This window comes from Lontra canadensis, unplaced genomic scaffold (genome assembly GCF_010015895.1).
Source record: "Lontra canadensis isolate GAN:19392208 unplaced genomic scaffold, GSC_riverotter_1.0 scaffold85, whole genome shotgun sequence".
NCBI lineage: Eukaryota > Metazoa > Chordata > Mammalia > Carnivora > Mustelidae > Lontra > Lontra canadensis.
The window spans coordinates 2,561,468-2,575,181 of record NW_022631079.1 but is presented as its reverse complement, the minus strand read 5'-3'; the positions used below and the strand labels follow the sequence as shown (position 1 = coordinate 2,575,181).

At 40.5% G+C, this 13,714-nt stretch overlaps 1 protein-coding gene across 3 annotated transcripts in view; it reads left to right on the top strand.

Moving 5' to 3' along the window:
- Positions 1-13,030, top strand: part of ASAH2 (N-acylsphingosine amidohydrolase 2) — an 87,443-nt gene extending 74,413 nt beyond the window's left edge. For 2 of the 3 annotated variants that reach the window (XM_032883009.1, XM_032883008.1), the window contains 4 exons: positions 1,991-2,137; positions 7,358-7,417; positions 10,757-10,845; positions 12,718-13,030. In XM_032883009.1, coding sequence (XP_032738900.1) covers positions 1,991-2,137; positions 7,358-7,417; positions 10,757-10,845; positions 12,718-12,910 — 489 coding nt within the window. In that variant the 3' untranslated portion in view covers positions 12,911-13,030. The remainder of the gene's footprint in view (positions 1-1,990; positions 2,138-7,357; positions 7,418-10,756; positions 10,846-12,717) is intronic. The other variant, XM_032883010.1, reaches the window with a different exon arrangement.
- The last annotated feature ends 684 nt before the right edge of the window (positions 13,031-13,714 follow it).

Below are 13,714 nucleotides of genomic sequence, written 5' to 3'. Positions count from 1 at the left end.
TGCAGAGCGAAACAAAAGAAAACTTGAGCTTCCAGTGTTCAGTTTCTTTCAAACCCCTTGTATTTAAAAAGTTTGTAGCTACAACGTAGCTCTAAGAAACAAAACCATCAGTGAATTCAGATGCCGTTAACATCTCATGGTGGTGACAGCTTTGTTCACATATGTGATCTCATATTATCTTTGTGATCATCCTGTGAAAGTAGGGAGGTATCATTTTCTCCCCATCTTTCAGATGAGCGAAGTGGTTTGGAGATGTGAGTCATTGGGCTTATTCTAACTGTAGCCGGGGTCTGGACCAGTGTTCTCCAGTCCTGGCCAGAGTCTCTCTAATCACTTCATGAGTTGAGCAGGTCATTCTTCTGAGAGACCTACTTCCCATACCGCAGCATCTCTGAAACGAGGATGCATCTTCCCATCAGAGGAAATTTCTGATTATAATCAGTGACATGTTTTTTACTTTCTTGGTGGCTCAAAAATAAGGCAGTTGCTGTGAGCACTAGAGGCGGAGAGATGATGGAGTGTAACTGTGGAATGCGTACACTTTGCATTGATCTAGAATACATACACCCCAACACGTTGAATTAGAAGCACCCCACCTGTGGATCTCTTTCTTTGGGAGTGCGGGTATCAATGAAGCTGACTCTGGCCTCAGCAGATGAGCCAGTAGACAGGATAAAGGGCTTAAAATCATTGGCAGATCTTTATATAATACCCTATAGGCGCCAGTAAAGCCTGGGACATGATTGCCACATAATAAAGACAACAAAGCCCTTTCAGAGAAAGAGCTTGGTTAGATCGAGTGGAAACAAATGATACAGCTGCTTCTGTGGGTGGAAACAATTGAATATTGGCAATTCCATATGCCTCCACCTAATTGCTGACCATAGGAAATTTCACTACAGGGTATCTACTTAAGATGTATTTTAATTGTCTGATGATTGTTTTATCATAGCATTCCTCTCCATTTTAGGTCTGATCCCTTTTTTTTTTTTTTAACCAAAATAGAACTGCTTTAATTTTCATCGTGAGAGCTGTAACTCCTCCTAGAATATTCTGATTACACAGTAAAGTATAAACATATAACCCATCCCAAGGGATAGGCTCAGACTTCACTTGCATTATGACTGTATGTCTACAGTTCCTCCCACGGAAATAGTCTTCAAGTTTTATAGTGACACGTAGGGAGAAAGTGTGATTCGTTTTGTAGAAATTTGTGTCACAGCCAGTGCTATGGTTCTCTCTCTAAGATTAGCTATGAGATCTCAAAAAAGAATACTGAGTATCTCCCAGCTTACGTTCCCATTTGTGGGAAGGGAAGGCCAGCAAATCGATGTTATGGCTGTTGAGAAGATTAAATTATTAAAAGTAAGGATCAGTGTCCATTATGAAGGATTCCCTAAAATTTGAGATTAATGTTGTAATGACACCATTAAAGATGACAAATTTTGTGGAAAACATAGATTAAACCAGTCAGGGCATACGCAGATCTTAACTTTTAAGTTAAAAGTATATTTATTATATGTATTTTTAATTAGCACAGAGAAGGATCTAGGGGGAAATAAAGCTTGGTGTTGACTCTGGGTAAGAGTCAGCACATTTAAAAAATTAAAAGAATAATCACGATGTCATGGTACGAAGGCTTACCATGTGTTAGGCTCCTATCCAGAGTCACGTAGTTGAAAAATGACTGTCCCAGAATCTAAACTTATATAGTAATTACACTCCAATCTCAGGACTGCATGGTCCGGGGAGTGAAAGTGTTGTCTATGACCTGAACTTTCCTCTAGTGACAAAAGTTTGAATTGTGGACATCTAGACTCACATTTTAGCAAAGTTGCCCCACATTTTGTTAAAGCTGTTATCTCTTAGAGAGAGGCGCTGTGTGTGTGCATGTTTCCTTTAATGAAGGCATTTCTGGGAGGTGGGGGCCTGGGGAAAGGGGCTTTGACTCTACATTGTGTGGTCCTTAAGCAAATGTTCTCTGTTCTAGGATACAGTAGCCAACCTGAGCAGAGGTCCAGAGCCTCCATTTTTCAAACAACTGATAGCGTCCTTAATTCCTAATATCCCGGATAGAACACCGATAGGCAAAAATTTTGGGGATGTTCTGCAGCCCGCGCAACCTACATACAGAGTGGTAAGACTCCCCAAGAGATCTTGGAATCTTCCAGAAGCCTGTGTCTAAGGATGGGAAAAAGACACTGTCTAATGTCAACCCCTGCTTCTAATCATGCTGTAGACAATGATAAGTTGCTGTTAGCAATGATAAGTCCTAACAATTTGATAATGGTTGTTCTTGACACTGCAGAGCTCTGGAGATGTGGAAATGGGGAAATATTTATTTTCCAGGTGGTGATGATGTAAAATCAAATTTCTAAAATCCAAGTGCTTCTTTTTGTCTCAAATTGTTGGTCGTGGAACCGTTTACTAGAGCTCAGAATGTTCTCTTAGATCAAGGACAGGAAAAGCACGTAGCAATGAGGCAGGACTTGAACTACTACAATTTTATGTTGACCTTGTGTCCTTCCACTTTGCTAAATCACTTATTAGTCCCACGAGATTTGAGGGGGAGGTGTGGATTCCTTAGAAATTCCTACGTACACTATTATGTCGTCTGTGTATAAAAGCAAGCTTACTTGCTCCTTTGTGGATTACTTTTCTGGAGGCTTTTAATTTTTGTTTCCTTAATGCACTGGAGCCTACAGTACAGTGTAGAAGACGTGTTGTGAGACTAGGCATCCTTCTCTTGTTTCTAATCAGGAGGAAGAGGACTCAGTTGTTAAGTATGATGTTTCCTTTAGGATTTTTATAAATGACTTTAATCAATCAAGTTGAGAAAGTTTCCTTGTATGCCAAGTTTTGTTTTTGTTTTGTTTGTTTGTTTGTTTGTTTGTTTTTAATGAAGTATGGGTGTTGGATTTGTTCCAAATGCTTTCATGTCTGCTCAGGTGATCATGTAGGATTTTGTCTTTTATTCTATTAAGGTAGTGTATTGTATTAGTTGATTTTCAGATACTAAATAAATACCCTTCCTTAATGGTATAGAATCTTTTTTTATCTGTTGTTGAATTGGGCTTGTTAATATTTTGCTGAAGTTTTATACTCATGCCCACGAGGGACATTTGTAGTCTTCTTTTCGCGTGTTCTCTTTGCTGCCCTTGGTGTCAGGATAATATTCGGATCAAAGAATGAGTTAGCAAGTGTTTCCTCCTGTGTTTTCTGGAGGTTCATGGAAAATATTGGTGTTATTTCTTCTTTAAATATTCAGTCATATTTATCAGCAAAGCCACATGGACCTATGCTTGTCTTTCTGGCAAAATTTTTATTTACTGCTCCAATTTCTTTACTTATCATAAACCTGTTCAGACTTTCTGGTTTTTTTTTTTCTTTTCTTTTTTCTTTTCTTGAGTCATTATGTATCCCTCCTGGCATTTAGTTTGTCTTGAGGAATCTGCATCTTCCTAAAAATTTTCATCCTCCTAGGAAGTTGCTTGTTTGTTGTAAGTTGTCTAATTTGTTTGGATAAAGTTCACAATATGTTCTTACAATCCTTTTCATTTCTATAGGGTCAACAACAATGACCCTTCTTTCTTCATGATTTTGACAATTTGTGTCTCCAGAGAGCTGGCTTTTAGCTTCCTTGATTTTATCTATCATTTTTCCTGTTTCAATTGCAATGATTTTTGCTCTGGTGTTTTATATTCTTTCTTCTGACTGCCTAGATTTTATTTTCCTCTTCTCATTTCTTAAAATGGAAGCTTAGGTTCTTTTTACATGTTAGTGTACCTTTTTTATTCTTCTGTTTTTTTGGTTTTGTTTTGTTTTGTTTTACTATATATATTTTTTATTATTTTCCTAGTAGTTGTTTTAGGGAATTGAAAAGGAAAAAGAATTCTGAATTTCCTTTCCGCACTCCCTCCTTTCAGTACTTCTGGCAGCAGTGGTATATGTGGACATTTCCCCCACACCAAGCAGTTCTCCAATTCTCTGCAGACGTCAACTTGGTGTCCTGTAATTCAGTTCAATTCTGACACCATCTACTTGGCGTTGGCATTTACTTCACAGGTTAAGGGCTCGGTCCCACAAGACTGTATCCCTCCACTCCCACCGCCTCACACAATTCAGATGCCAGTGGTGAATCCAAGTTGTCACCTCTGCTCCTGACTGATTGGCTACAAATTGGAGATTCCCAGGAGCCCGACCTTGGGCTAAATAACTTGCTGGAACAGGCTGACAGAACTCAGGAAAACAGTTTACTTACTAGGTTATCGATTTATTATACATGGCTTACAACTCAGGCACAGCCTGTTGGAGGAGAGGCAGATATGGGGGAAGGGAAGGCGAAGTTCCCATGAGCTCTCCAGGAAAGCCAGCCTCCCCAAATCTTCATGCATTCACCCATCCAGAAGCTCTCTGAACCCCAGACTTTAGGGACTTTCATGCAGACTTCATTATATAGGCACGATTGATCAACTCATTGGCTATTGATGATTAACTCAACCCTCAGTCTCTTTTCCCTCCCTGGAGATCAGGGGGTTGGACTTGATAATTCCAACCCTCTAATCAAAGGTTGATTTCCCTGACAACTAGCCTCCATCCCAGTGTTACCCAGAAACCCTCAGCCACTGGTCATTTCATTACATACAAAAAGACACACCACTTCTGGAATTCTAAGAGTTTTAGAAGCTATGTACCAGGAGATGGGGACAGAGACTATCTATCTATCTATCTATCTAGTCCATATATATATATATATATATATATATATATATATATATATATGTATTTTATCACAGGTCTACAATATACATCTTAACTAATTGTACCCTACTTCAATATAATACTAACAATTCCAAAAAAATATAAAAAGATTGTTCCAATATATCTATTTTCCTTTCCCATCCTTTGTGATATTGTTGTCACATATGTTGAATCTATATATACATACAATGCTACAGTGTTATAACTAATTGTCTTATACAATCTCGTACCTTCTAAAGAGATTACGAGAAGATATGGAAAAGCATAGTCACAGAATATTTTAAACAGCCCACATATTTACCATTCTGAGGATCTTTATTGTTCCTTAGGAATTTGAACTACTATTACTATCTAGCATCATTTCCTTTCAGCATGAAGAACTTCCCTTAGTTCTTTTTGGAGGACAGCTCTGCTAAGAACAAATTCTCTCGGGCTTTATTCAGTTGCAATAGCTTTATTCTCCCTTTATCTTTGAAGGATAGTTTTGCTCCCTCTTCGTGGAGAAACTTTTTCTTTTAACACTTTGGATATGTTCTCCTGTTGCCACTGTTCTTCACTGTCTAATGAGAAGTCAATTGCTGATTTTATTGGAGTTTCCCTGTATGTAATGCATCATTTTTCTCTTGCTGCTTTCAAGATTCTCTATTTGCCTCTGCCTGCCCCCAGTTTGCTACAATGTATCTGAATGAGAAGCACTCTTTGATTATCCTACTTGGGATTTGTTGAGTTCCTTGGGTCAGCAGGGTAATATTTATCAAGTTTGGAAAGTTTTCATCTGTTATTTCTTCCAAAATTTTGTTTGTTTTTTTTGTTTGTTTGTTTCTCTGTGCTGTCCCACAATTCTGGGACTTGTGGTTTGTGAACGTGGGTATACTTGATGTCCCGTTTATTTCTGAGGTCCTAGCAATTTTTCTTCAGGTTTTTCTGTCCATTCTTCAGACCAAATAATTGATTTTTATTTTTATTTTTTTTAATTGTGTTATGTTAGTCACCATATACTACATTGTTAGTTTTTGATGTAGTGTTCCATGATTCATTGTCTGTGTATAACACCCATGCTCCTTCCAATCTGTGCCCTCCTTAATACCCATCATCAGGCTAATAATTTATATTGATAAATTCTTGTTTACTTATCCTTTCTTCTGTCATCTCATATTTGCTATTAAGTTCTTCTAGTGAATTTCTCATGTCAGTTGTGACTTTTGGCTCTAGAATATCCAATCCATTTTTAACAAGTCTCTTCTTTGAGGTTCTTTATATGTAAAGTAATTATCATCAGACTTTTATTTTTTTCTTTAAACGTGATTTATAATGTTCTTAGAACACCTTTACAACAGCTGCTTTGAAGTCTTTGTCTGTTAACTACAACATCCGGGGACACAGAAGGGCAGTTTTGACTGGGCTTTTTTCCCTTAGTATGAGTGATCTCTTCATGTATGCACATCCCATCATTTTGTTGTTGTTGAATACTGGATATGTTTTGGTATATTGTACCAATTCTGGATCCTAGCCCCCCACCCCCACCCCCAGAGTTGTCGTTTTTGTTCGTTTGCGCCCTGAAAACTAGACTGGACCAAGTCAGTCAAGTCTATCTCTCTTGCAATGTGTGGCTACCGGGTCTTCTCTGTTTCTTTTGTTGTTCTTGATTTTACATTTAAGTCTGGCTCTCAAGGTGTTGTCCCTATGGTTAAATAACTTAATGTCCAGACCAATATTGACCAGAGTGTGTGCTTAGATGCTTTAGGGAGTAAGGATTTCAGTCTCTGCTGATAGGTTCTTTTCCTGGGTTCACGTGGTCCTCTTCTCTGCACGCAGAGTTGAGGGGAACCTTCTGCAGATCTCCAGAGTGTTCACTCTTTATGTAGCTCTCCTCTCTCTGGTATGCTCTTCTCTCTATGACTTTGCCTTGTGAATATGAGACTATTTGGCCTTCACGGACTCCCACATCTGTTCCTTAACTTCGATCAGCTTCCTGGTTTTGCTTAAGCTCTGCCTCCTCACGCTGTACATGTGCTCTGAGGGCATTAGGCTGGGGCCATGGCAGGGCTGCTTTTGTCTGTTTTCTGTCACCCCAGGATCACTGTTTTCATCGTTTGGTTGCTTTCATTGCTCTGCTGTCTGTAGAGCCATGGTTTAATATGTATTTGCCCAGCTCGTTTGTTGTTTCAGGTGGGGAGGTAGGTACACATCCTGTCATTCCACTTTGTACCTCACACGAGCCAGCATCAGTGCAAGTGTAAGTCATTCAGGGAAAGTGTTGACTGCTTTGATTTGAGTCAGTCCACTTCCTGTAGGTGTGTCAGAGGGAAGTGTGAGACAACATCAAAGGCTGAAAAAGCCATTTTTAATGCATTGTCTTCATCTCTATCTGAATGTACTAAAAGCGAATTCATTGGTGAAAAATTCTTGAGTAATTTCTCAGCCCAAATTCCCATGTCCATGGTTGCAAGGTGTGTTCTCTAATATTCTCCAAAGATAACTCATTTGATTAAGTAGGATAGAATCTGCACGTGTGCCCAACATCCTTGAACATTTCATAAATCATGGCCCAAATATGAGCACGATGAAGAACAAACTCATAAGTTTTTATCTTCAGGGAGAAGTTGCTGAAGTTACCTTCGTAGGCGCCAACCCGAAGAACTCAGCAGAAAACCAGGTAAGCATCAATGATTCTTTTGACAGATTTAAATCCACTTTTTAGTCATCATTCGAATAGCCTTATGGAGATTAATGACATAATGATAAAATGCTCCAATTTGCTTTTCATCGTTTTTTTTAGGTGTGGGGAAATTTTCCGTAGGACGAGTACTATGGAATTCAGTCTGGGGGGAAAAAGCACAGGAAACATTTAATCGGGTCTGCTCAGAATCACATATTGCACGAGGTATCAAGAGTTACACTGTCCCTGGAGAAGATAGAAATTTGAACACAATCTCATTTATGTATTCCAATTTAGAAACTCTACTAAATTGGGTAAAATAAGCAAAGGGCCGAGAGTGAAATGTATCCTTGTTTCCTTCCCACCCCAATTCTGCCTCCCCTCTTACTCTAGCACGGTAGACTCTGGTCCCACCTCCAGAGTGATTATGGGCGCCTGCGGGGGTACTCCACGGCTTGGGGCCCTGGCCTGGGCGCTTTATCTTGCATCTGCCCTTTCCTGACCCTTGACTGCGGCACTGAAGGGCTATTTATTTATTAATATTGAAAAAAATGACACAAGAAATACATGTTTGATGTAAAAACAGACCATATAGAAGAGCTTTTTTTTTTTTTTTTTAAGATTTAATTTATTTATTTGACAGAGATCACAAGTAGGCAGAGAGGCAGGCGGGGGTGGGGGGAAGCAGGCTCTCCACTGAGCAGGGAGCCTGATGCTGGGCTCCATCCCAGGACCCTGAAATCATGACCTGAGCTGAAGGCAGAGGCTTTAACCCACTGAACCACCCAGGTGCCCCTAGAAGAGTTTTAAAATAGAATGTGAAAGTGCCTCTCTTTCCATAAACCTTTTCAGAGGTAATAACTGTTCATAGTTTGTTATGTATCAATTCACACTTCACTGTTTTAATCATATATAAAGTATACATAGGTAATGTAGCTATTAATAAAATGAATCAATTTTGCTCCTCTGTAACTCCTTTACAATGTTCTTATAACTGGGGTCCCTGGGTGGGCTCAGTCACGTAAGCATCCGACTCTTGATTTTGGCTCTGATCATAATCTCAGGGTCATGGGCTGGAGTCCAGCGTCAGGCACCCTGCTGAGTAAGGAGTCTGCGTAAGAGTCTCTTTCTCACCCCCTCTGCCCCTCCCCCCACTCTCTCTCGAAAAAGAAAAAAAGAATGTTCTTATAAGTCCACAAGATAACTAGGCATATTCTCGTTGTGAAAACTCAAACAATAAAGAGATATGTAGATGAAAAAGAAAGTATACAAAAGTGATTTCAAGGTCAGATTTTTTTTAGTGTGGCAGAGGCTGCTTTTTCTGTATCCATGAGCCATTCTTCCCAGGGACCACTGTTACTTAGAACCCCAAACACCCTTCTCCCAAATGAGCCTTCCATTTCTGTTCATTGAAATATCCTTATTGCTCTGATAACAACTGTGGCAATATGACATCGTCAAATATGACACTGGGGAAAAATGTTCTCCTGCTTGGAAATTCAACATGCACTTATGGAAATAATTTCTCTAGGCAGTCAAACTGTGCCATAATATTTGCATGTTTATAGCATTGTTTCCTGAAGATATCAAAGCGTTATCGCAAAACTGCAGGATTAGCTGTCCTTTGATACCCTTAGGCTGGAGAAATACCATCATCGTTATTGCCTTGGAGAAGCAGGAGAACAAAATGCTTAAAGCACTATAACAAGAATAGCATTGGCTTCTAAGAACGCTCTGGGACTCGGCATACAACAGTTTTTCTTCCCTTTTATGTTAGTGATCCTCACCATTATTCATCAAAGTATTACTCTTTGTAGCCACCAGGTGAAACGCTTTACATACATTATTATGTTAATCTCAGTTAATCCTCCCTACTATACTCCCTACTACTTACATTTTATTGTCCCCACTTTACAGATGAGGAAACTGAGGCCAGAAAGATTAAGTAACTAGGATTAACTAATTGTGTTTCAGGTAGAGATTAGGGTTGGGAGGGGGGAAAGGATAGCCACATAGTTCACATATGCAGTGGTCTAGACTCATTCTGTGGTCTACACTCTACACCTGTCCATGAGGTTTCACCCAATCTCCTACTCCATCCACAGCCTCTCCAATGTCCCTCTGCCCTAAATGGCCAGAAACTCTTCTCTTCACAAGTCACCATCATCATGAAAACGTTACTGACTATAACCTATCAGTTGAGTAATTTGAGTTTTAAATAATCCCACGGCCCAGGTGTAAGTAATGGAAAGTATAAAACTTTTCATTCAGCAAAGTTTTATACCTGTAAGTGACAGATATAAAGGGCTTTAATGGGTAAAAGGGAATCAGACACATGTCCTGCCCTTAAGGGCCCACAATCTAAAGATTTTTGAGGAAAATTGGAGATTTATGGCCTCTGTATCTTTTAATTTGTTATATTATTCAAATCTGTGCTTTACTTGACACAGAATTCTTGGTCTGAACTGAATTATTATAGCTATTTTCCAATGGGAAAAATATAACCTGCTTTTGACGTGCTTTCTAGCAATCCATTATGACAAAGTATAGGGATTGCTTTTAGCACCCGAGGACAGGGAAGATGTATGCATTCTTTTCAGTTCTTTCACTCAGGAGGTATATTTACTCATAATTCATTTACCCAGAGAAGGAAAGATGAAGAAACTCTCCCATTTTCCTTCCCAAGTCTTGAGGTAACTAGAGAAAGTCTTGGAATATAGATCAATAAACATGTCTTGAGAAGGTTTGACTTATGCCTTTCTTAAAATGTCAAGTTTTTTTCTATCTCTTCTCCACCCCCATTTGCAAAATTTGCTATCAACTCTAACATTAAGATCACCCCGTTTTCTAAGGACATTAGGAGAAGGAAAGGCAAAGTGAAGGGGGGAAATCAGAGAGGGAGATGAACCATGAGAGAGTGTGGACTCCAGGAATCAAACTGAGGGTTTGGGTGGGGGGAGAATGGAGGGATGGGTGAGCCTGGTGATGGGTATTAAGGATGGCATGTATTGCACAGAACACTGGGTGTTATATGTAAACAATGAATCATGGAACACTACATCAAAAACTAATGATGTACTGGATAGGGACTAACATAGCACAATAAAAAAAAAACAAAATTAAAAAAGTCATGGTTTGTAATAGCCTGGATAAATGAACATTCTGAAGACATTACCTGGGATGTAAAGAGAAACACCTAAGAATTTGGGTGGAATTCTACTACATTTTCACACATGATATTGGCAGGTGTGCCTGCACGCCACAAGGGACATATTTGCAGACAAGTTCCTTCCATGACCGTGCAGGGTCCCACCAGTTAAACTAATTGCATTTCAGACCCATCAGACCTTCCTCACTGTCGAGAAGTACGAGGCCGCCTCAGCATCATGGTGGACAGTGCATAACGATGCCTCCTGGGAGACTCGGTGAGCATGTCTGTTGCATATTTTGTCTTTCAAGCCTTGACAACAGTTGGTTAGTAATGCAGGGAAGACAAATGGGAAGCCCAGCTCCATGCATGATATTAATGATATCAAATTCCCAAGGATCCTTCTGGCCATATTTAGTTGATTTATTAGACTTCATTTGGATTCTGTTTTTCTGCAAAATATGGTGGCGTGTGCTTCTGGCAGATTAGGTGCTAATGAGGTTATGGCCTCCATCTTTGTAAACATCTGTTAGTTCGGTTTCCTTCCGCAGCCGCAGACATTGCCCCTGCAGACTGCCGAGGCTTCCTATACACTGGCCGAAAGGCACTGGGGGTGGGCTGTGGCTTCACAGAGCCTGATGCTCCTTCTGGGACAATCACCAGTCTATACGCAAAGTGTGTTGTCTGTATATACCTGCCCAAGGATCCTTCATTTGAGCCAAAGGCATATTTTGAAGATTTGCAAACTGTGTCCGAAATAAGAGAACGTTTCTTCTCCCAATTGTCTACATTTCACACTGCACAAGTGGTCAGAGGTTTTGGGAATTTGTGTTGAATTCCGATCGCCTTCAGCTAAGTGACGGGTTGCATGTTGGTTTCCTTCCCACGGTTAACCGGAAATCCAGGTTTGACCACACTGTCACCCCTTTGATAATCACCAATAAATATGGCAGATATTTTCCTCTGATCTTTAGGACTCTAGGGCATAGGTCATTTTTAAACTAATAATAAATACATATTTATGGTTAAAAGAAGACTATACAGTTAATAAAAATGATTTTGTTTTTTGAAAAGCCCCAAATCAGAATAGCAATGAACACTGAGGACACAGATAGGCTTCCGTCCTGTCCACCAGCAGCAGTATCGTTGCGCCTGTCGTGAGAGCACTGGGCCCATCCCTGAAAAACACAGAACGTTGAGAACACTGTTTCTGCCCAGGGCACTCACTCGGCACACAGCTGGGGACCTCAGTCAGTTAGCTGGTTGTATCTCACTAGCAGGGTTATCTGAGCTCCGTGTTGTGGTCTGCATGGACCCATATGAGCTGACTCCATCTGTTTCTGTAAACCCAGCCACTGTGCCACACCTCACCACGCTCTGATCCTACCAGAGGGTTCTGTTTCTCTACCGTACCCCGTGCTTTCCCGCTGAAGCCACTTTGCCTCTCGGTTCCTTCTGCCTGGAATGTCTTTCCTCCAGGCACTGTGCATTCAGTTTAAATAACATCTCCATAGAGATACCTCTACCTTACTTGCTTCATTCACTTACTTGCTTACTACTTACTTGCTTCATTGCCTAGCACTTTTAAGATCATTTGTCGATTTCTGGTTTATTGCCTTTTCTTCCCCCGCCTGGCCCCAGGGAGAAGACGCTCCGTGGAACTTTGGGCCATGCCTGTCTTGCTCATATCCTCAGAATAGTCTAGAATAGTCTGGCACAAGCAGTCATTAAATATCCTAGAATAGTCTGGCACAAGCAGTCATTAAATATACACTTTTAACAAATGAATCTAGATGGGAGTTTTCAGTGTCAGTTGACACAGGATGACAAGGGCAAACAGAATGTTCTATCAGTTCTCACACAAGAGATGTCCTATATTCTGAGTATCAGGAGAGGGAGGCTCCTTGGGATGGACAGTGTTTGGGTAGTTAGAAAAGTAGAACAAGTGGAACTATTTCTACAACTGAATATTTCCTAAAAGGTCCCTTCTAGAAAGTCAGTTTTTGTCCCTGTTTTGTTCTTTGCTATACTCCCAATACCCGGGCTAGTGCCTTGGTTAGGCTAAGTACTCCCTGAGTGTTCATTCATTTTTCAAATCACACATTTTTAAGAGTAAACCTCGGTTGGCTTGTTTGTATTCTACCAACAGTTTCTATTGGCACAAGGGGCTGCGGGGTCACAGCAATGCCACAATACAATGGCACATTCCGGACACCGCCCAGCCTGGAACCTACAGAATAAGATACTTCGGACACAGTCGGAAGCAGGAATTTCTCAAGCCGGCGGTCATCCTTCCATTTGAAAGTGCTTCCCCTACCTTTCAAGTAGTAACTGCTTGGTGAACAGTTGAGAGGTCATTGAAACAGCAGCTACACTCGCTGATTTATAAAAATGATTTCACATGAATGTACACTGTGATGATGACTTCGATAATTGTCCCTATTGGGGGACATGTAGTTAACGGCGAGTAGGACCGAGGTGGATGTGTGCAGGGGTCCCGTTCATTTTGCTCTAGGAGCTTTGCACGCCTGATGGTCTAACCCTAATGCATGAGTTCCCTTACATCTGTTTGAAGGAACACATCCCCTCAGTAGGAAGCCTCTGAAAAGTGAGGGAGAGTGCTTGCAGATGCGTGAACAATAGTACAACTATTTATGTACAGGATTGTTGACTGTTAGTGCTGGGGAAGATTAAAGAGATTGTGGACTTTGATTCTTTCTTTTGCAGATGGGAGCAATGAAGTTTCGTGGATTTAAGATTATCAAAGTGTCCAGGACCTCCCCCCACCCCTTGCCCCCATCACTCTTAAAAATATATAAACACTGACCATCAATGTATATGCACAATTAGTGAAAATTAGTGGGGAAGTGAGCATGCCACCTCTCCTGTCTTGAGCATAGCCTCTCAAAGACATTATCCTGGAGTCAGTGTGCCTGATCCGGGACTCGTAATGCTGGTAAATTCCTTCTGGCATTGCCTTCTGAGGCCAATCACGAGAAAGTCAGACCTGTAATATTTTGTTCATATCTTGTGTTTCCCTCACTGCCCTTATCCCTTCGAGTTGTGTCTCCTATTCCCAAGACTGGTTCTAAGGGATTTTGACTGTTTTCACTAATCACATTCACCCCCAAAACACAAGATTTGCC